Source organism: Bombina bombina, chromosome 5, assembly GCF_027579735.1.
Source record: "Bombina bombina isolate aBomBom1 chromosome 5, aBomBom1.pri, whole genome shotgun sequence".
Taxonomy (NCBI): Eukaryota; Metazoa; Chordata; class Amphibia; order Anura; family Bombinatoridae; genus Bombina; species Bombina bombina.
The window spans coordinates 1,025,957,628-1,025,980,789 of record NC_069503.1 but is presented as its reverse complement, the minus strand read 5'-3'; the positions used below and the strand labels follow the sequence as shown (position 1 = coordinate 1,025,980,789).

Genomic DNA, 23,162 nt, shown 5'->3' with positions numbered 1-23,162 from the left:
CTGCAATACCCCTTTACAAGCCTCCGATGCAGAGAGAGCCACTCTGTGGCCCTCTCTGCACCGGAGCGTCGTTGGTGGGTGGGAGCAAGGCAGGGAGGTGGGTGGGCGGCCTGCCAAGGGCCTGTGATTTGGAGGGGGGCCGGATCGGAGGCCGGATCGGATGCGGCAGTGTCCGGGGGCGCACGCGCGGGCGCGTGCACGTGGGCGGCGGGCGGGCGCGTGCACGGGGCGGGAGCGGGTGGGAACTGCTACACTACAGAAAACATGTATTTCAAAATTGGGAGAAAAGGGGGGATTTTAATTCAATAAATGATCGAAGGGTTCTGGGGGGGGGGGGGGGAAGCTACACTACAGAAAATGGGAAAAAAGTCCAAAAAACAATAAAAGCATATTTTTTTTAAGAAACTGGGTACTGACTGACAGCTGCCAGTACCCAAGATGGTGCCCATTAAGTTAGAGGGGGAGGGTTAGAGAACTGTTTGATGGGGGATCTGTGAGTTTGGGGGCTAAGGGGGGATTCTATACAGCAGCATATGTAAATATGCTATAAAAAAAAAAAAAAACCCCAAATATACCTTTTTATCTTAGTACTGGCAGACTTTCTGCCAGTACTTAAGATGGCGGGAACAATTGTGGGGTGGGGGAGGGAATATAGCTGTTTGGGAGGGATCAGGGGGTCTGATGTTTCAGGTGGCAGGCTGGTCTCTACACTAAAACTAAAATTAACCCTGCAAGCTCCCTACAAGCTACCTAATTAACCCCTTTACTGCTAGCCATAATACAAGTGTGATGCGCAGCAGAATTTAGTGGCCTTCTAATTACCAAAAAGCAACGCCAAAGCCATATATGTCTGCTATTTCTGAACAAAGGGGATCCCAGAGAAGCATTTACAACCATTTGTGCCATAATTGCACAAGCTGTTTGTAAATAATTTCAGTAAGAAACCAAAAATTGCGAAAAATGTAAAAAATTCAGAGATTCCTGAAAGATATCAGTGTCCCAATGTAACTAGCAGTAATTTTGAAAAAAAGTAGTTTGGAAATAGCAAAGTGTTACTTGTATTTATGGCCCTATAACTTGCAAAAAAAGTAAAGAACATGTAAACATTGGGCATTTCTAAACTCAGGACAAAATTTAGAAACTATTTAGCATGGGTGTTTTTTGGTGGTTGCAGATGTGTAACAGATTTTGGGGCTAAAAGTTAAAAAAAAGTGTTTTTTTTTCCATTTTTTCCTCATATTTTATATATTTTTTATAGTAAATTATAAGATATGATGAAAATAATGGTATCTTTAGAAAGTCCATTTAATGGCGAGAAAAACGGTATATAATATGTGTGGGTACAGTAAATGAATAAGAGGAAAATTACAGCTAAACACAAACACCGCAAAAATGTAAAAATAGCCTTTGTCACAAACGGACAGAAAATGGAAAAGTACTGTTGTCATTAAGGGGTTAAAGGCATATGAAACCCAAACCTTTTTTTCATGATTCAGATAGAGCATACAATTTTAAACAACTTTTTAATTAGCTTTATTCTTTTTGGTAGCCTTTGCTGAAAAGCATCCCTAGGTAGGTTTAGGAGCGTCAATGCACTACTGGGGGCTAGCTGCCAAATGGTGACTGCAAATATATTCCCTTAGTCCAGCCGATGTGTGTGTTCAGCTAGCTCTTTGTTTATCAATTTTGCTTTACTCTCTTGTTATCCATTATTGAAAGAGCAGCAATGCACTACTGGAAGCCTCCAATCAGCAGCTAGCTCCTAGTCTACGTATGTATGCTATTCAACAAATGACACAGAGGGGGTGGAATAAGTAATCTAAATAACAGATGTAAAGCTGTTTAAAATTGCATTCTCTATCTTAACCCCTTAACGACAGAGGACGTACCAGGTATGTCCTGCAAAAATTGTCAGTGACAATGGACATACCGGGTACGTCCTCGGTCTAATTGAGTGCTGGAAGCGATTGCGATCGCTTCCAGCACCTCTCAGGGTATTGCAGTGATGCCTCGATATTAAGGCATCCTGCAATTCGATTTTTTAAGCATCCGATGCTGAGAGGGCCACTCTGTGGCCCCTTCTGCATCGGCCATTTATGGTGCCGATCGTTGGTGGGTGGGACCTACTGCTTTGAGGCGGGTGGGCGGCCCATCGATGGATGGACTTCCAGATCCTGTCCCTGCAGAGCGCACGAGTGATCGGGAGCGTGAAGGGCGAAGGGTTAGCGAGCTGTATGGGGGGGGGGGGGGGATCCATCACTGCTGTAAAAAATATAAAAAAAAAAATACTTTTGTTTTAGTACTGGCAGACTTTCTGCCAGTACTTAAGATGGCGGCGACCATTGTTAGGTGGGGAGGGAACAGAGCTGTTTGAGGGGGGTCAGGGAGGGATCAGGGGGTGGGATGTGTCAGATGGGAGGCTGATCTCTACATTAAAGCTAAAATCAACCCTACAATCTCCCTAATTTACCCCTTCACTGCTGGGCATAATACATGTGTGGTGCGCAGCGGCGTTTAGCGGCCTTCTAATTACCAAAAAGTAATGCCAAAGCCATAAATGTCTTTCTGAACAAAGGGGATCCCAGAGAAGCATTTGCAACCATTTGTGCCATAATTGCACCAGCTGTTTGTAAATTTCAGCGAGAAACCTAAAGTTTGTAAAAAAAAAAAGTGAACTTTTTTTTCTTTTTTATTTGATCGCATTTGGCGGTGAAATAGTGGCATGAAATATACTAAAATGGGCCTAGTTCAATACTTTGGGTTGTCTACTAAAAAAAAAATATATACATGTCAAGGGATATTCAGGGATTCCTGACAGATATCAGTGTTCCAATGTAACTATCGCTAATTTTGAAGAAAAAAAATGGTTTAGTGAAAAAAAATTTTTCCCCATCATATTTTATAAATTTTATAGTAAATTTATAAGATATGATGAAAATAATGGTTTCTATATGATGAAAATGGTATCTTTAGAAAGTCCATTTAATGGCGAGAAAAACAGTATATATTATGTGTGGGTACAGTAAATGAGTAAGAGGAAAATTACAGCTAAACACAAACACAGCAGAAATGTAAAAATAGCCTTGGTCCCAAATGGTCAGAAAATGGAAAAGTGCTGTGGCCGCTAACGGGTTAAAGGGATACTGAACCCTTATTTTTTCTTTCATGGTTCAGATAGATCATGCAACTTTCTAATTTATCAAAATGTATTCGTTCTCTTGGTATCTTTATTTGAAAAGCAGGAATGCAAGCTTAGGAGCTGGCCCATTTTTGGTTCAGCACCCTGGATAGCGCTTGTTGATTTGTGGGTACATTTATAATTTTGGGGTTTATGTCTCTAACATTTTTCGATGTGGGAAATAAAATAAAAATAAGTATACTGTATATACATAATGTACCGTTTTTTAGGCATGCTTGCTTTTGTAAGGTTGGCTGTGAAAATTTTAAATGTATTATATTTTTCCCCTCTTTAATGTACAGCTTTGAGGGAGAAGAGGACCACTGTGGTTGCACAACTTAAACAACTTCAAGCAGAAACTGAACCAATAGTGAAGATGTTTGAAGATCCTGAAACCACTCGGCAAATGCAATCTACAAGGTAATGCATTGTTTACAAAAGCTTGCATTTAATTCACCATTGTTTTATAAAATTAGAGAATTGAGTATGCAATAATTTCCTTAAAGTATGTATGAGTTGTGCTGGGATTCTACTTGATATTCCATTTTTTATATTATTGGAGGACTCCAAACCCCTCCCCCCCCCCCTCCACACACATACACGCACACACTTATTGTAACCATGTCACCATGGAGAGAAATTGTCGCCCACTCTACCTTATTCGTTTTCTGCATAACCGTTTAAATGATAAAGGGCCATCAAATCACAAGGAAAATAATAATAGTTAGGTGTTACATGTTTACAAAAAAAAAAAGGAGAGCCAGAAGAACTACTGTTTGCTCTTTTTGGTTGTTAGAATCACTCTGAGAAAAACAGTTGGCTTCTTAGCCTTGAGTTTTTCCTAGACCATTACAAACCACCATCTGAGGGAAACTTTTATCTTAAGTGTGAAAGAGGTTCTGTGCTATAAGTTTAATCTGGGTTCCTATGCTACAGTAGTCTGCAAGCACTAGAAATATTACATTTTGTTCGAAAGAGTTATGGGGGATACCAGACGTGGAGAATGTGTAACAGGCACAACTTTCCAACACCCCAATTTAGAAACATAGATATTGACGGCAGATAAGAGCCATAGGCCCAGCAAGTCTGCCCGACCTTACCTAACAGTATAAACTTATCTAGTTCGTAGGATAGCCTTATGCTTGTCCCATTCATTTTTAAAGTCCCCCACAGTGTTTGTTGCTACTACCTCTTGAGGAAGTTTATTCCATAAATCAATCACTCTTTCTGTAAAGAAGTGCTTCCTCAAATTACTCCTGAATCTATTACCCTTTAGCTTGAGCTCATGACCCCTTGTTCTTGAATTTTCCATTTTATGTAAAATACCCACAGCCTCAGTTTTACTAAACCCTTTAATGTACTTGAAATTTGCTATCATATCACCTCTTTCCCTTCTCTCCTCTAAGCTATACATATTTAGGTCATTGAGCCTATCCTGGTAAGTTTTATTTTTTAGACCATGTACCATTTTGGTAGCCCTCCTTTGCACAGATTCAAGTTTGTTAATATTCTTCTGAAGATATGGCCTCCAGAACTGCACACAATATTCAAGATGAGGCCTAACTAATGATCTATAAAGTGGCATAAGAACCTTACTATTTCTGCTGCAAATACCTCTACCAATACATCCAAGCATTCTGCTAGCCTTACTCGCTGCAGTACTACATTGTTTACTAAGTTTTAAATAATCTGAAATAATAATTCCCAAGTCCTGTTCCTCGTCTGTAACAGTCAGTAAAGTGTCATTGAGTCTGTAATTAACATTTGGATTTTTCTTCCCTAAATGCATTATTTTACACTTTGCTGTGTTAAACTTTAGATCCCAGTCGTTTGTCCAATCCTCCAATTGTTGTATATCACTTCTCATTTTGTCTACCCCCCCTGGAACATCCACTCTGTTGCAAATTTTTGTATCATCTGCAAAGAGACATACTTTCCCCTGTAGCCCTTTGCTGATATCGCAGATAAATATGTTAAACAAAACAGGCCCCAGAACTGACCCCTGAGGAACACCACTAGTAACAGCCCCCTCTGCTGAATGAACTCCATTTACTAAGACACTTTGTTTTCTGTCCTTAAGCCAGCATTCCACCCAGTTCACAATTTTTGAATCTAGACCAAGGAGGTCAATTTGAATAAAAGGTTCAAGATTCGCCATAGGTTGTCCTCCATGAGCACATTTCTGCCTTTAGGGAAAGGATGGGAAATGACAGGTATGCGATCAGAGGCCATTAAAAGTGGCACCTCTGACCAGCCAGTGGCATGCTATTGCCAATCCCATAAACATGAAAACGATAAACATTGATTACATTCCCCCTCCAAGGAGGGGAGGGGGCAGTGAGAAGTTGCTCTTGTAGTTAGAGGCTAGGTGTATATATCTTTTGGACACAGTACAACCAAAGGGTCTCAATACACTGTTGGACTTTTGTCGGATAAAATGCACATATGACAGTGTTGGCAGTGAACAGTTATTCAATCGCTGTAGAGATATGGGAGGTCTTGACAGATGTCTTGATTAATGGATCTTTGTTAGATGTGCAAATAAGATACTTAGTTAAGAGATTCATTGTGATGCATACACTTTGACACTTCTATCTGAAGATATACAAGCTGTGTCTCCTATATTCATAATGTATGTATCTTAGCTTTTAACTTTTTAATGTTCACTTTAGTATAGGCGATCTGTGAATATAACTATTTGATGATTATTTTGACTAATTAGCCACATGCTATGCACTTTGAGGCTTACCCAATGCAGTAAGCACCAATTTCTTGAATTCTCTTTATTGAGGTGGTGAAGCGGTAGTGACGCTGTCACAACATGGTATTTATGTGGGATGTCTCACTATGTTTACAGGAAAAAGTATGTGCAGGAAGTTTATTATTGTAACACACAGATTTAGGGTGGTGTTTTGCTAAGGGTCTATACTATACACCAATGGGAGCATGACCTAATGACCGTTGAATGTTGAAATTGTCTTAGTTTGATTGTAAGTAATGTATATAAGTACTGTTTGTATTATGCGATCCTTGCTGAAAACATGATGTTGTAAACAATTTTATGCTGAATTTATTTGATAAAGGTACTAGTTAGGTACCAAAAGTTATGGGACATTATTTTTAAAAATGATTGAATAAATGCTAAGTTTTATAAAACAGTGTGTGTTTAATATACACTCATACAAATCTGGAATAAATTAAGAGACCAATGCAAAATTATAAGTTTCTCTGGTTTTACTATTTATAGGTATGTTAAAGTAAAATTAACATTTTATTTTTATAGACCTTTCTCTCCCAAATTCCAAATAAAAATATTGTCATTTAGAGCATTTATTATATGTAACACTGCTGTGTTTATCACTGTCATCTTCCAGTAGGACCAGTCCGATTGCAAAAGCAGTGCTAGTTGTACCTCAAAAGTAATTGGAATAAAAAATAACTATTAGCCATGCCAAAAACATTTAAAATGTGAAGTTTTGAGAAAGAAAAAGGGTTAAAGTCTGGATTTACTGACAGAGGTATACAGTGAGCGTCAGGTTGCTTCCATCCTTAAAATTTTAAAGACATCTGTTCATAAAAACAAGGTCAAGCAGCAGATGGGGACATTAAAGCTACAAACTGGCAGAGGTCAAACGACTCTCCACTGCCTCGGATAACCACTAACTGAGGTTTGCAAAAGACCATAAGGATTTTACCATAGAGGACTGGAGTAAGGTCACCTGGTTTTCTAATGGTTAGACTGAGTCCTGGAGAGGCGTACAAATCTAATTAACTCGCATCCACTGTAAAATTCGGAGGAGGATCAATGCTGCTTGGGACATGCTTCAGCATGGCTGGAATCAACAGATTTCTTTGTGAAGGACGCATAAATCAAGCAACGTACAAGGTTATTCTGGAAGAAAACTTACCTCCTTACGCTCTGACAATGTTCTCCAACTGAGGATTGTTTTTTCTTGCAGGACAATGCTCCATGCCATACAGCCAGACCAATCAAGGTGTGGATGGAGGATCACCCTATCAAGATCCTATCATGGCCAGCCCAATCTCCAGACCTGAACCCCATTGAAAACCTCTGGAATTTGATCAAGAGGAAGATGGATGGTCACAAGTCATCAAACCAAGCCAAGCTTCTTGAGTTTTTGCACCAGAAGTAGCATAAAGTCACTCGACAGCGATGTGAAAGACTGGTGGAAAGCATGCCTAGAAGCATTAACAATATCAGAAAATGTTACACATTATTTTTTTTTTTTTTTTTTTTTTTTTTTTTTTAGTTTAAATTCTTTTATTGAGATTATTTCAAAATATACATAGAGAAGCATTAAAGAAACTTTTGAACTGACATCAAATGTTACAACAAGTGATAACCTGTTACAGTTAAACAATTAGATTTATAACAATAAGACTCAAGGTTAACCATTACTGTTGGGTTAGGCAACAGGTGCCAATCAGCCAGCACTCAAAATTGAAAATATACAATGGATAAAATAATAGTGAAGATGACCACCATGAGAATAACAATGACCTCCTTCTGACTGTCATAGGTTAACCTTGCGTTGTGAGTATGTTTAGGGTCTAGGTGTAACGAGATTGGATGCGAGGTTGCTATTTTGTGGTCGATTGATGAAAGTGTTCGAGGGGGAGAGTTACTATTGGCTATTTATGTATTCCTCCCATAGAAATGTTATGTTATGAAATTCTTCTGCTCGTTTGGTACTAGTGTAGTGGTATTTCTCCAACTGGAGATAGTGTGTTACTTTGGATTTCCAAACTGCCGGGGGTGGCAGGTTTGTTTTTTTCCAATTAAGTGGGATTAGTCTTTTTGCAGAGTTGATCATGATCGTGAGAAGTGTTTGTTTTAATTTGCATGAGATTTTGGGGAATTTGTTGAAAAGAAAGACCCAAGGTGTGAACGGGAGTGGAGTGCCCATAGCTTTTTCAATCTCTGGTCTAAGGGAGCACCAAAAGGATGATACAATCGGACAAGTCCACCAGATATGTGCAAAAGTAGCTGGCTCTCCGCAAGTCCTCCAGCACATGGTGGTCGTACTGGGAAATAAGTGATGTAATCGGACTGGTGTGTAGTACCACCTGCTTAGCAGTTTGATATTCATTTCCATCACCGAAATGGATGATGAGGCTTTGGTCATCTGGTGGAATATAATATTCCACTCAGGCGGTTCCAGAGTGACTTCTAAGTCCATTTCCCATTTAGCTACATAAGTAGGGGGTATCGAGTGAGACACCCGTGATAGTATTTTATATGTCAAAGATAGAATTCCTTTCTGTGGGTGAGGTTGAAAGCATATTGCTTCAAATTGAGAAAGCTGCCTTTTAAATTGTGATCTGGAGGTATGTGTCGCTAGGTAGTGTTTCAATTGTGCGTAAGTGTACCAGTTTTGGAAACGTGTCCCAAGGATATCACATATTGCCTGTTGTGATTGAATTTCGCCGTCTTTGTATAAAAGGTGGTGTGGGATTGAGCTTTGCAAAAAGGGGGTGGGGTGGGATATGTTGGTTATCCCTTTCAGAAATGGAAATGGTGTGTTCTTACTAGCCGGGGTCAGGGGGGAGTATGTGGTGGAGATTGCGGGGTGTTTCTGAAGTATTTTGTCCCATTGTCTAAAGGTTTCATGCACTAGCCTTGGGGTTGTATGTAGTAATTTACGTTGGGCATTGGGAATCCAACAGTTCCCGCAAAGGTAGTGCTGGTCTGAGAGTAATTGCTCTAGTTGTACCCATTCCTTATTCATGTTGTGTTTGCACCAATCAGCAATTCGTGTTAGAAAAACTGTCTGTAGCGCATTAGATTTGGGGCTCTGATCCCTCCTAGCTCCTTTGGGCGATATAAAGTGGAAGTAGCAATGCGGGGCCTTTTGTGTGACCATATGAAACAGTTTATTTGTTTTTGTAGGGAAAATAGTAGGTTGTCTGGGAGGGGAATTGGGAGGGTTTGCAAATAATACAGGATTTTAGGTAAAATAATCATTTTGATTGCGTTGATTTTTCCTAGCCAGTAGAGGGGCTTACAATTCCATGAGTTAAGGGTGGTTTGGGTTGTTGAGTTAAGGGTTTTATAGTTTAGTGAGATTATGGTTTCTATAGATGGTGAGATGTATACCCCCAGGTACTTGATTGCCTTAGGCTGTATGCGAAAATGATATCTTTGTTGTATTTTCTCTATTACATTAGAGTGTAAGTGTATGGCCAATAATTCGGTTTTTGAGATGTTGATTTTAAAGTTGGAGTATAATCCATACGTTTGTAATGTTTGCAACAGGGGGGGTAATGATGTCTCTGGGTCTTTTAACGGTACACATTATTTTTTTAGTTATAAAATAAAAATTCAAAAAATGTCTAGTGACGCTTACTCATAGACTCTCGCAGTAGACTATGAGCCACAATTTATAAAGCCAGAGGGAAAACCTTAGAACCATTTCAACTGTATTGAGATAGACATACATTTTAGTAAAGGGTTAAACATGTCTTCCTTCATCTGTGCAATATAGCAAACACTGCTGCTGTTTAATAGATCCATTTTAGCTTATGTGTTAATCATGATGAAGCACCCAAATAAAGAGCTTCAGATATAATTTTAGGTTCTATGGCTCCCTGACTCCTAGGATTTGTCGAGCTCTCACCAAGGTTGCATCTGCACACTAATTCCCATACCCACATCAATTTACTAGAGATTCTGACAGTGTGAATATGTTTTGTGTTAAAATAACTTTGTAATGCTTGGCCTGTCTCGCCAACTTGGGGTTGGGGGTTGAGCCCAGAAATGTAACCTCTTCACTGCCATTGTGAGATGCAGTGTATTGCCACACATGTTGTATTTCTTCTTGATATCTATGTAGTAAATGTGCTACTATTGCAATGTTTGTGCACAAGGTTTTTAAACTGAGTAATGTGGTTTGTTACCTTTATGTTGCGACTGTATTACTGCTTATAATAAGGGTAGGGAATCGGCTGAAAATGTCTGTACACCTGTTGTGCTCGCTCACTTAATCCCAGCGTTATAAAGTAGCTAGCGTATAAATGTTTGTTCTTAATGAGAATGAGGAAATTGTTTTTCTTCTAATTGCCACCAAATGTTTGTTCTTAGTCATATAGTAATTTTAAGGGGTACTTGAAGATTGTCTGCCTTTTATGGTTCATACCCTCCAGCACTGAGGTCTTAGTATCTGGTGTGTTGGAGATTGTGCAATGCACAGCTGCTGCATGTTTCCTGTGGAAACCTAAATATTTCATATTATAAAGCATTCTTTTTTTTTTCTTATGACTTGTGAAGGGATACCATCGCTGTAAAATAACATTTGAGCTTAATGATGTTCTCAAACCAATTGGCCTATAATTTTCCATTCCAACAGTATACATTGATAGCTAGTTATAAAAAAAAAAAAAAAAACGAATTATGGATTTGTTTAGCTGTGTTTATTTTTTTTAGATACGAATGCTCCACTGCTGAGGAGAAAAAAAACTTTTGTTGTGTTTATGCTTTTGAGGCATGTCACTATCTGCCAGTTTAGCTTTGGGAGTTTTGCACACCATTAAAGGAACACTGAAGTCCAAATTAAACTTTCAAATAGAGCATCCAGTTTTAAGAGACTTTCCAATTTATTCCGTTCTCAAATTGTTTAAAGTCAGTTTCTATGCACACTTTTAAAGGCACCACCTACTACAGAGCATGTGCAAAAGTTCTCAATGTATACACGAGTCTGGGATTGGCTAATGGCCGTCACATGATGCATGGTCTGTCAGTGATGTGAATTTTGAAATTTGTCAGAAAAAAAATCTGCTCATGTAAAATTGGGAGTGCTATTGCATTGTCTTTATATTATGCAATTATACTGTATTTAATGGTCCTGTAAGCCCCAAATACTACATTGAGAAAGGTCTGCATACAAAATTGTTTAAGATATGATTTTGTTAGCAACATTTGCATTGGTTTGCAGTCCAGGGACACACTTTTTTAAAAGCCTCTTATCTCCTTTGCTGAGGTCAGTTAGCAACAGATGTTAATGAGCTACCACAGTAAGAAGACTATTACTGTGTAGAATGTAGCAGAAGTTTGAGTATGCACAAAGGTGTGAGCAAAATAGTGTTGCAAAGTCTTTTTTACTTTAGTGCATCTAATTTAAACATTTTATGACAATTCAAAATGTTTTGTCTATTTAAGTCCCCCCCCACACATACAGTAATTGTGTTTTATATTTATGGGTTTCTTTATCTTTTTTTAAGTTCTTTTAGACCAATGAAGAATCAGTTGTCTGCATTATTTTCTGTGAAGAACTGTACATTTAATCCTCCCTTTTTTTTTCTTTTTTTTTTTCCATCTAAAGGGGAGGAGAGTCCACGGCTTCATTCATTACGTGTGGGAATTAAGAACCTGGCCACCAGGAGGAGGCAAAGACACCCCAGCCAAAGGCTTAAATACCTCCCCCACTCCCCTCATCCCCCAGTTACTCTTTTCCTTTCGTTACAGGAGGTGGCAGAGAGGTGCCGAAAAATCAGATGTCTCTTATGAGGGGTTCTACCCTTCGCTATGGGACAGGAGTGTAAGTAGCCCTTCAAGCTTCTCGGTTGAGGGCCTTTGTGAACGCTAGAGTCTGGAGATGCGACACCATACCAATTAACAGCTCCTACAGCAATCAGCGTTGACGAGTTTCGCAGATTGCGTTCTCAAGTCCATGTTAGCAGCGCATCTATCACCTGTCACACTTGGAGGGCTGTGTTCCTGTTCCACGGCGTAGATTCTGGTAAGATCATTTCATATTTTATATCGTGATAATGCAGAAGACAGGGCTACAGTGTGGCACCTTTATCTTTATAGAATCAAGGGTTAATATTCCTATAAGGGGATTATGGAACAGGGGGGTATGTACATGATAAGTTTGTGTGATTGCTGTGTTACGTGCAAGGACGCAGCTCTGGCATTTTTTTGTGGAACAGACAGGTTCTCTCTGGGAGTTTTTAAGCTGTCCTTTTTTTTTTTTTTTTTTTTGGTGTGTTTTCTCCTCTGCAGGGGCGGTCCTGCGTAGTCATCCTTGTGACCTGGTGGGGCCTCTTCACTTCGGTCTGATCTGCGACGGAGGAGACAAAACTGCTTCTGCAGTCCGGGTTATAGGAGGTGGTGAGTGCCCGGCCATTGGTGGTTATAAGGGTGCATGTCTTATCTTTTTCTTTCGAGGAGGTGCAGGAGAAGATTAAGGCCCTAAAGGTGGCCAATTCCTTCATTTGTGACGCTAATATGCAAATTATCCGCCTGAATGCTAAGGTATTAGGTTTTTCGGTTCTAGCACGCAGGGCTCTGGCTAAAATCGTGGTCGACGGACATGACCTCTAAGACGAGGCTGGCGTCTTTGCCTTTTAAGGGCAAGATCCTGTTCGGTCCAGGTCTGGATTCTATCATATCCACGGTTACAGGCGGGAAAGGTGCCTTCCTTCCCCAGGATAAGAAGGCGAAACCTAAGGGTTCTAATTTTCGTCCCTTTTGTGGGGATAAGGCGCAGCGCCAACAGCCCTCAGCGAAAGCGGACCAACCAAAGGGTGCCTGGAAGCCTGCCAAAGCCTGGAACAAGTCTAAGCAAAACAAGAACCACGACTGGTCTGTGGACCGAGTGGGGGGCAGATTGTCTCTATTCTTAGATGACTGGTTGCAGGACGTCCAGCGTCTGGGTTCTTGAGGTAGTCGCTCAGGGTTACAGGATAGGGTTCAAGTCCTCACTGCCCAGGGGCAGATTCCTTCTGTCAAACCTGTCTTCAAGGCCGGAAAAAGAGAGGCCTTTCTGGGTTGTGTGCGGGATCTCTCCGCTCTAGGGGTTATCGTTACCAGTACCCATGCAGAAAGGGGTCTAGGGTATTACTCCAATTTGTTTGTGGTCCCGAAGAAGGAGGGCACATTCCGCCCGATTCTGGACCTCAAATGTTTAAACAAGTTCCTGTCAGTTCCATCGTTCAAAATGGAAATGATCAGATCCATTCTGCCCCTAGTTCAAGAGGGGCAGCTAATGACCTCTATAGACTTGAAGGATGCATACCTTCATGTTCCGATTCACAGGGACCATTTCAGGTTTCTCAGATTTGCTTTTCTGGATCAGCATTTCCAGTTCGTGGCTCTCCCTTTCGGTCTGGCGACGGCCCTGAGAGTCTTCACGAAGGTCCTGGGGGCTCTTCTAGCAGTAGTCGGTTTCCAGGCATCGCGGTGGCGTCCTACCTGGACGACATCCTGGTTCAGGCACCATCATTCCATCTTGCAGAGACCCACACCAGGGTCTGCTGCAGTTACTTCTCTCACGGTTGGAAGGTCAATCTCGAGAAGAGTTCTCTGGTTCCTAGTACCAGAGTAGAGTTCTTGGGCACAATCATAGACTCCGTGCCCATGAAGATCTTTCTCATGGACAAGCGACGCACAAAGATGGCTTCTACTTGTCTTGCCCTTCAGGCTTCGGTGAGACCATCTGTAGCTCAGTGCATGGAAATGATTGGGCTCATGGTCTCCAGCATGGACATCATTCCATTCGCCAGGTTTCATCTCAGACCTCTTCAGTTGTGTATGTTGAGACAGTGGAACGGCGATCATTCCGATCTGTCGCAGCCTATATACATGGATGCGTGGACTCGGATTTCCCTTTCCTGGTGTATCCGCCCAGATCCTGAGACCGTCCTGGGAGATTGTTACCACGGACGCGAGTCTGGCGGGATGGGGAGCTGTTTGGGCTGCCAGGATGGCACAGGGGAAGTGGTCTCGCTTAGTTTCTTCCAATAGATATTCTGGAGCTCCGAGCGATCTACAATGCTCTGAGGGACTTATCAGGTTCCTGACGGACAATATTACCTCAGTGGCTTACATCAACCACCAGGGGGGCACGAGGAGCTCCCTAGCAATTTGGGAGGTGTCTCGGATCCTGGGGTGGGCGGAGGCCCACAACTGATCGCTCTGTGATCATTCCAGGTGTGGACAACTGGGAGGCGGATTTTCTCAGCAGACAGACTTTTCATCCGGGGGAACAGTCTCTTCACCCCAAAGTGTTTACGTAGACCTGTCTCAGATGGGGACACTGGAGGTCGATCTCATGGCGTCAAGGTTGAATTGCAAGCTTCCCCAATACGGATCGAGGGACCCCCAGGCAGAGCTGATAGACGCATTAGCGATACCTTGGGGGTTCGGTCTAGTATACATATTTCCCCTGTTACCGCTTCTTCCTTGTGTAGTGGCTCGTATAAAACCATTCTGATTGCTCCTTCTTGGCCGAGGAGGACGTGGTTTGCGGATCTGGTGGGGATGTTATCCTCTCCGCCATGGAGGTTACCCTGTCGCAGGGATCTGCTGGAGCAGGGTCCTTTTCAACATCAAAATTTAGATTCTGTGAGGCTGAATGCATGGAGATTGAACGCTTAGTCTTGGCAAAAAGGTTTTTTTCTGAGAATGTGATTGACACTCTTTCAGGCATCTGTAAGGTGTGGAGGACTTGTCCTGGTGTGAGAGTCATGACTACCCTTGGCACAAGGTGAGGGTATCCAGGATTTTGTCTTTTCTCCAAGAGGGTTTGGAGAAGGGTCTCGCGGCTAGTTCCCTAAAAGGAAATTTCAGCTTTATCTGTTCTGTTGCATAGGAGACGCGCAGATCTCCCTGACATCCAATCTTTTGTTCAGGCTCTGTCTCGAATCTGGCCTGTTTTTCGGCAGGTTGCTCCACCTTGGAGCTTAAACTTTGTTCTTAAGGTCTTACAGAGGGTTCCGTTTGAGCCTATGCATTCTCTTGACATAAAGGATCTCTCTTGGAAGGTTCTCTTTCTGTTGGCAATTGCATTGGCACACAGAGTCTCTGAGTTGGCAGCCTTGCAAGATGAGAGCCCCCTTATCTGTTTTATGCGGATAAGGCTGTTCTTCGCACAGGCTTGGGGTTTCTCTCCAAGGTGGTGTCTAACCGTAACATCAATCAGGAGATAGTTGTTCCTCCTTTATGTCCTAACCCTTCTTCTCCTAAGGAGAGGTTACTTCATAATCTGGATGTGGTTCGTGCTTTGAAATTCTATCTTCAGGTGACGAAGTGTTTCAGACGATCTAAAATTTTTTGTTGTATATTCAGAAAAGCGCAGGGGTCAGAGGGCTTCCGCTTGGCCTATGAGACAGCGGGACATATAAGCCTCCTCAGAAGATTACAGCTCATTCCACTAGAGCGGTAGCTTCATCCTGGGCCTTCAAAAAATGAGGCTTCTATGGAGCAGATTTGCAAGGCGGCTACCTGGTCCTCCTTGCATACCTTCACTAAGTTTTTTTTACAAATTTTACGTTTTTGCTTCTGCGTAAGCTTTTTTGGGGAGGGTTCTACAGGCTGTGGTGCCCTCAGATTAAGGGTCCTTCTTTTACCCTCCCGGTTTCATTCAGTGTCCTTTTAAAAGCTTGGGTATATGTTCCCACAAGTAATGAATGAAGCCGTGGACTTTCCTCCCCTTTAGATGGAAAATATAAATGATGCTTACCTGATAATTTTATTTCCTTCGTGGGGAGGAGAGTCCACAGCCCCCGCACGTTGCTCCGATGGGCGGACCTAAATTTAATATATTCTTCTGGCACCATTTATACCCTGATATTTCTACTACAGTTCCCTCGGCAGAATGACTGGGGGATGAGGGGAGTGGGGGAGGTATTGGGGTGTCATTGCCTCCTCCTGGTGGCCAGGTTCTTAATTCCCACAAGTAATGAATGAAGCCGTGGACTCTCCTCCCCACGATTGAAATTAAAATTATCAGGTAAGCATAATTTGTCCCCCCCCTCCAGTATTTTAGGAATATCTGAAGGGGTTACTGTTTATATTATGCAAGTCATCACTATATCCATTTCTTTCTCTTACAGCTGAAGCTTCTGATAGCTTCCATCTCTGGCTGGGTCTTTGTAAAGTTTACTAATGAGATTGTAGGCTTTTAGTGTGCACTAAAGCTAATTACATATGCTGGGAATTCCCAAGTGAACCAACCTAAGGGAATTTACTAGCTGGACCAGAACTTTCCTTTTCTGAGAATAGAGCCTTCAGAAGATAGTCATATGGGTCTATTATTTTTATACTGCTGTGCTATTTAGAGTCTTGTGTATATAACGTGTGATCTTGCTTGCTGATTTGAAAACCCTTTGTTTCTAAATTTGTAACTTTGCCTTTGTACACTTACAATGTGTGTGTGTTTATTTTTATGTTGAAAAGATGTTAATGTAGTAATTTTTATAATTTTTTTTATTACAGAGATGGGCGTATGCTGTTTGACCACCTAGCTGAAAAACATGGGGTATGAACATATATATATTTTATGACCTTTTTGAATCCAAAGCTGATATTTATTACATTTTAGATATAGAGCATGTAAAATTTAAATGGATACTAAACCCAGTTTATTTTTCTTTCATGATTTAGATAGAGCATGCAATTTTAAGCAAAATGTAGCCACCAATTGGCAAGCGCTACCCAGGGTTCTCAACCATAAATGGGTTGGCTCCTAAGCTTATATTCCTGCTTTTTCAAATAAAGATAGCAAGATAATAAAGAAAAATTAATAAGAGTAAATTTAGAAAGTTGCTTAAAATTGCATGCTCTCTGAACAATGAAAGAAAAAATTTGTTTAGTATCCCTTTTTAAATCATTTTTCTATAATTCCCCCATAGGAAAGTATTGTTTAACCCCTTCACTACCGGGACTTTCAGAGAAGAACTTGCCTAAAATACCGGAGAATTTTTTAATTTAAACAAATGTATATAGAGAGAGAGAGAAAAGAGATGCACTCGCCAGGATTTTCAAAGTTACCGTTATTTTGTTGTCTGACGAAGGGGGTAACACCCCCCCCCCGAAATGTTACATTAAAAGTTAACTTTGAAAATCCTGGCGAGTGCATCCCTTTTCTTTACGACTATCAATACTATGGAAGCACCCTGGGTGGATGAAATGGTAACCGTGAGTGCTTTTCTTTAGTGATTTTCTTCCCCCAACTACCTTCTCCGGCGAGAGTTAAGGACACCCAAACCCCACCTCTTACTAGCTCCCCATCCCTTCCTTTCCATTTATTTTTATTTTTCTGTTGTGTATGTCAATCCCACTCCTCCCCCTCCGCTGCTGGACTGCCCACCCGCCTCCTGGATTCCCTCCCTCCAGCACCAGCAGATAATTGTGTCAGACTGACATACACAGTGTCACCGTCTAACGATCTGGCATCTGCCTTCATTTGGTACCAGAGCACTGATCGTACTCCAGTTCCATATGAAGACAGATGCTATGAGCTCAAGAAGCAACGACGTTTGTATTCATATATGCAACTGTGTGTGCAGGGTTGTTGAAATGTAAAAAAAAAATCTACTTGTCCAAGGGATTAAAGCGGGAGCCCAATCTACTTGTCCCTGGTGACAATCTACTTGTCCCGATTCACAAAATAAAACACTATACAGGCCCTGATCAGCCTGTGTTTTTTTTTTAATTCAGACACATAACATAGTTATTCTGTAATGGATAAAATTTACTGTAATCCATAACTGGGTATAGAAAATTAACTCCTAAAATCCTTGTAAAGAAAAGAGATGGTATTGAAAAACCAGGAACACATACTTTGAAGAGTCAGTTATGTCCTATTAGGAAAAATATAACACGGGTTAGCCATATGAAGTCGTCGGCATGACCTCCAGCCTCTCTGGAATAGTTGAAAAATCCACTATCACAAGGTCTCCAGTGTACCTGTAAAAATCCCAGAGCCTCCAAGGTACGCAATAATCAGAGCTCTTTTCCCCGCATGCTATCACTCACTTCTGCTGCCTTTATATATACACTCCAAACTGCTGGGCACAGAATGTGTGGGAGTCCCCATGGCTCTCAAATATGCGGGAGAAAGTGAGGGAGAGTTGGTGAGAGGGCAACATTGAAATGTACATGGGTGCATTTTAATGTGAAATAGAAGCATTTTTGCACTTTACTTCCATAAGCAAAAATGCTTCTAATAAAAGTTATTACAGTTTTTCTGTGGCATACCCACATATCCCGTGAGGGCCTGTGCACCAGTATTCAAACACCACACCTTCACTGCTTGCTTGTATGACACAAATGATGTCTCCACAGAAGCAATACACACCATCTTCAGCTCTCTGAGCTTTACTGGTACACAAACTCTCACAGGATACAGTATTTGCGTATGCCGCTGAAAATCATTAATAACTTTTACTAGAAGCATTTTTGGCAATTGAAGTCTAGTGCACAAATGCTTCAATTTCATATTGTAACACAGCTTTGCACATTTCATTTTTTACCTTTCTATCCTTTTAATAATAACTTGGGCCCAGCCTACCATATGGCAAACTATACTTCTAATTATATTTATTCCCTTTCCTACCAAATCAGTTGAAACCCAACTTTTAAATGAAACTGCTACTCACCTCTCACCAAAACCTTAGTCTGTAAACTGCAGGCACCCTTCTCAGTATCCATTTTAGAAACTATCTACTTCCACATCATTAGGCTGGTATCTACCTCAGTTCAGCCCTGTCACACACCCAAACCCCCAGGAAATATCAAGGCTGGCACTTACTTCCAGCCATTGCAGGTAACCACTTAGAGCTGAAATCCACACTCCTCTTCTGAAATTCAGACAAGTACTAATAAGCACTCACAGGCTGGTGTTTATCTCATCCTAGCCAACACTCTCCATACTTTAAGCACCCATTTCCCCCCATTAATCCAGGCAATCAAATATCGCCAACCAAATTCTCAAGCTGTCATCCACTTCCTCCTTAGACTCAGAGATGCACTTACCGTCACAATACTGGCACCTCCCAGTAATATCTGGCAGACTGAACCTGCCACAGCTATAGACAAATTCTCTTTCCAATCCATCCATACCAAAAAAGTTATCACTAGCTAACGTCTAATCAGATCTGATATTACCTCCTACAGTACAGCTCCAATAAGCGCATTCACCTAGTGCCATTGGCATATACCTTCTTGTAGTTATATCCGTAGCTGGCACCTACCTCCCTCCTGCACCACGGCAGAGCTTTCCAGGTGCCAGGATTCCCCACATGTTCCTCGGGTGTCTCCTGGCTCACTCCTGGACCCCTCCCTCCTCTTCCTGGTACTACTGCTTACCGCTCCCATCTCTAGTTTGAGGATAAATCTGCCCCTAGCGCAACGCTTAATGCAGAGTTAATAAGAATAAATCCTGTAATGTGCAGGGGGTTACTAGCTCTGTCCTGCTGTGTCCAGGCACAGCAAATGCTTACAGCCTGCACACCGGCTTTTGTAGGTAGGGCTGGCTAGGTGGTAGTTGCAAATCTGAGTGGCAACTTTAATTTCAAGCCTCCTTTTTAAGCACACCAGCTCTGAACAGGCAGTTGATAAAGCCTTTTCCGGGAAAGCTTGAAATTAAAGTTGCCGCTCAGATTTGCAACTACTGCCTACCCCTCTCTACAGAAGCCGGTGTGCAGGCTTTAAGCATTTGCTGTGCCTGGATACACAGATCAGGACAGAGCTAGTAACCCCTGCACATTACAGGATTTATTCTGTATACAGGATTTATTCTGTTTAAAGGGATATCCCCACCGTTTTCCAATACAGATTCAGCCTAGAAGCCGCCCACTGGTTACACTCAGGGGACTTACCTGCCCAGGTGTGCTCACTTTTCCTGGCATGGGCACTCTGCAAACATCCCAGAGATACCACCATTTAGCAGTGTTGACACAGTGTAAGTACTGTGTTCAGCGTATTGGCTTCTTTTCCTGCTCTCACTCTGCCAACACTACCGCTGCACCCCCGCTGTCCGCTATTAGAATAGAATTACAAAAAAAAAGTGTTAGCTGTGTTGCGGTCTGCTTGCCCGCAGCAGGGCTAAATGTAAAACCCCCCCAAAAAAACACATGCCCGGTGCTCAGTACTGCATGTCCGGGCGTCGGGAGGTAGGAATTGCGCATCCCTGGTGTGTATATCTCTATCTCATAATGGTTAAAGGGATATGAAACCCTAACATTTTCTTTTGTGATTCAGACAGAGCATACCATTATAAAGACATTTCCAATTTACTTTTATCAAATTTGCTTCATTCCCATTATAATTTATGTTGAAGACATACCTAGGTAGGCTTTTGAAAAAGCCGGAATGTAAATCGGCGAAACATGTCAAGGGAAGGTTGATGTTGTTGTGTTTTCAACCTTTTACTTTTTTAAACTTTAGCAAACTAATGGGACACAATTAATAATAAATAATCTTTAATGTTATAACTAGTACTGGGCTGGAAATGGGTATATACACCTAAATACTATCCGAATACTCTTGAACTATAAGCAGTTGTGTAGTACAGAGGCATTCTTAAACACACAGCTGATTAAGCAAGCATAAGTATAACGGTTATATCTAAACTGTCTCTCCTACTGCAGGAATTTAAATGATCCGTGCACACTTTACCTTACAAAATAAGCAGCTTTGCATTTAACATCCACAAGCAATATTCTAGTTGAAAAATCACAGCTATTAGTATTTGCTTTATTTAGCGTTGCTTATAACGTTGTGAGTCAAATGTTCCTACATCTGTTGAATTGTATAAAAAAAGCTCCAATCATTTAACATTGTAATGCAATGGAATGCTAGTGCTTCAATATTAACAGCTACTGACTTACATTTAAGGTCAATCAATACAGTTACAAATGTTCTCTCGATATAGAGGTACTTTGAACATATACTTAGCCTATAAGCCTGCATTTTTTACAATTGTTTGAAACCTATTTTTGTATATTTCCTAAGACCACAAACAAGTTTTGATTATTCCATAGTAAGCTGCTGTGGAGCAGTGGTATGTTCTCGGGCTAGCAAGCACGAGGTCAGCGGTTCGAATCCACCCTGTATTGCAACACAATGTAAGCTCAATTTTTCTAATAAACTGCTTTCTGGATATAGATAATTTTCCCACAAAGTTTCAACTTTAACCCTATGTGGATTGTGCACCATTGTAAAGCATTGTCTTGGTATTTAACCATTACAAATCTTCATTTGCATGGTTGCAAACCGCATTGCTAACTATGTTTTAAAGCCATTTATATAAGTTAAATTAAAATCAACATAGAAATTAATGGTATGATAATATGCATCATCAGTCCCAAATACAAACACTATTGTTGATACTAAAGTAAACATTAGTTAGATTTACTGTATTAAAGGGACAGTACATGCACTAATCCAGCTATTCTTGCAAAAGGATCTATCATAAATAACTATAGAATCAATTGAGTACTAATCGCAAATCACCATCTAAAAATGATCACACATAAAAATAAAGGGACAACTTAGGAAATTTTGGTATTTAAACCGTTGATCATTGTTAAGATATTAATATCAACAGTGATATCACAGTAAACATTTGCAAAGTTTACCCCATCAAAGAGACAATATATGCAATATATGAGGCGATTATAGACCCTAACACAAGATCTTTTCTTTACTTTACCCATCAGTTAATGGACTATACTGAACACCACTATATCTATTCAATTTATTCTGGATAAGATTATTTTGGATATTTATGTGGAATTATAACAATCAATCCAGTATATCCAAGTGGATGATATTATAAATTGTATCATCAGTACAAAATACTAATATTATCGATTAATTGAATATCCCAGTACTACCCAGTGTAAATGTCCCCATTAAGTTTGTGTTTTTAATGTGCATTTGTGTCTCATTTTAAAGCGTGGAAATAAAAGTTAAATTTTAATACTGAGGCCTAATCTCTACTCCATAAGAATCTGATGCTTCAATTATAACCAGGGGAGAAGGAAGTGCTAAAAAAATGCATCCTGCAACGAGTTAAAATTCCTTTTTTTTTAACTAATAGTGTTCCATACCTAGGTAGGCATCGGGAGCACTAGATGGCAGGAAATAATGCTTCCATATAGTGCTCCAGAAATGAGCCGGCTCCTGAGATTACGTCCTCGCTTTTCAACAAAAGAACAAAGAAAAATTGATAATAGAAGTAAATTAGAAAGTTGATTAAAATTGCATGCTATTTGAATATGAATCATGAAAAAAATGGTTTCATATCCCTTTAAAGTCTAAAACCAGTTGCGCCCCCCCTCCAAAGCCTTTATTTGAAAACAATATTTGTACTTCATAGAAGTGTCTTGGCTTCATTGCTCACTAGGTAGCAGCATGATCCTCCCACATGTTAGAAATGCATCAAATTTATACACCTAAAAATCTTGTTTTCTCCTGTTAAGTGTAGTCAGTCCACGGGTCATCATTACTTATGGGATATTAACTCCTCCCCAACAGGAAGTGCAAGAGGATCACCCAAGCAGAGCTGCTATATAGCTCCTCCCCTCTACGTCACACCCAGTCATTCTCTTGCACCCAACTAATAGATAGGATGTGTGAGAGGACTGTGGTGATTAAACTTAGTTTTTTATATCTTCAATCAAAAGTTTATTTTAAACGACACCGGAGTGTGTTGTTTCCTTCTCAGGCAGAATTTGAAGAAGAATCTACCTGAGTTTTTGTATATGATCTTAGCGGACGTAACTAAGATCCGTTTGCTGTTCTCGGCCATTCTGAGGAGTAAGGTAACTTCAGATCAGGGGACAGCGGGCAGGTTCACCTGCAAAGAGGTATGTTGCAGTATATTATTTTCTAAGGAATGGAATTGACTTTGAAAATACTGCTAATACCGATATAATGTAAGTACAGCCTTAAATGCAGTAGTAGCAACTGGTATCAGGCTGACATGTATATATGTTTACACTTAAGTATTTCTGGGGAATGGCACTTCACTGGGAAAATACTGTATGCATATAACTTTTAGCCTAACTTGCAGTGTGAGCGACTAGCAGCAGGCTTTTTAATGACATTTCATATATTAGATTTTAAACGTTTACTGGCATGTTAAATCGTTTAATTATCTGAGGTACTTGGTGAAAATTGTTTTGGGCTTTATTTTCCACATGGCTGTCGTTGTTTTAAATTAAAACAGTTTAC

General features: G+C 40.7%; 1 protein-coding gene across 1 annotated transcript in view; it reads left to right on the top strand.

The window, feature by feature from the left end:
* Positions 1-23,162, top strand: part of EIF3E (eukaryotic translation initiation factor 3 subunit E) — a 166,363-nt gene that overhangs the window by 5,594 nt on the left and 137,607 nt on the right. The window contains exons 3-4 of the mRNA XM_053715283.1: positions 3,481-3,598; positions 16,416-16,458. Coding sequence (XP_053571258.1) covers positions 3,481-3,598; positions 16,416-16,458 — 161 coding nt within the window. The remainder of the gene's footprint in view (positions 1-3,480; positions 3,599-16,415; positions 16,459-23,162) is intronic.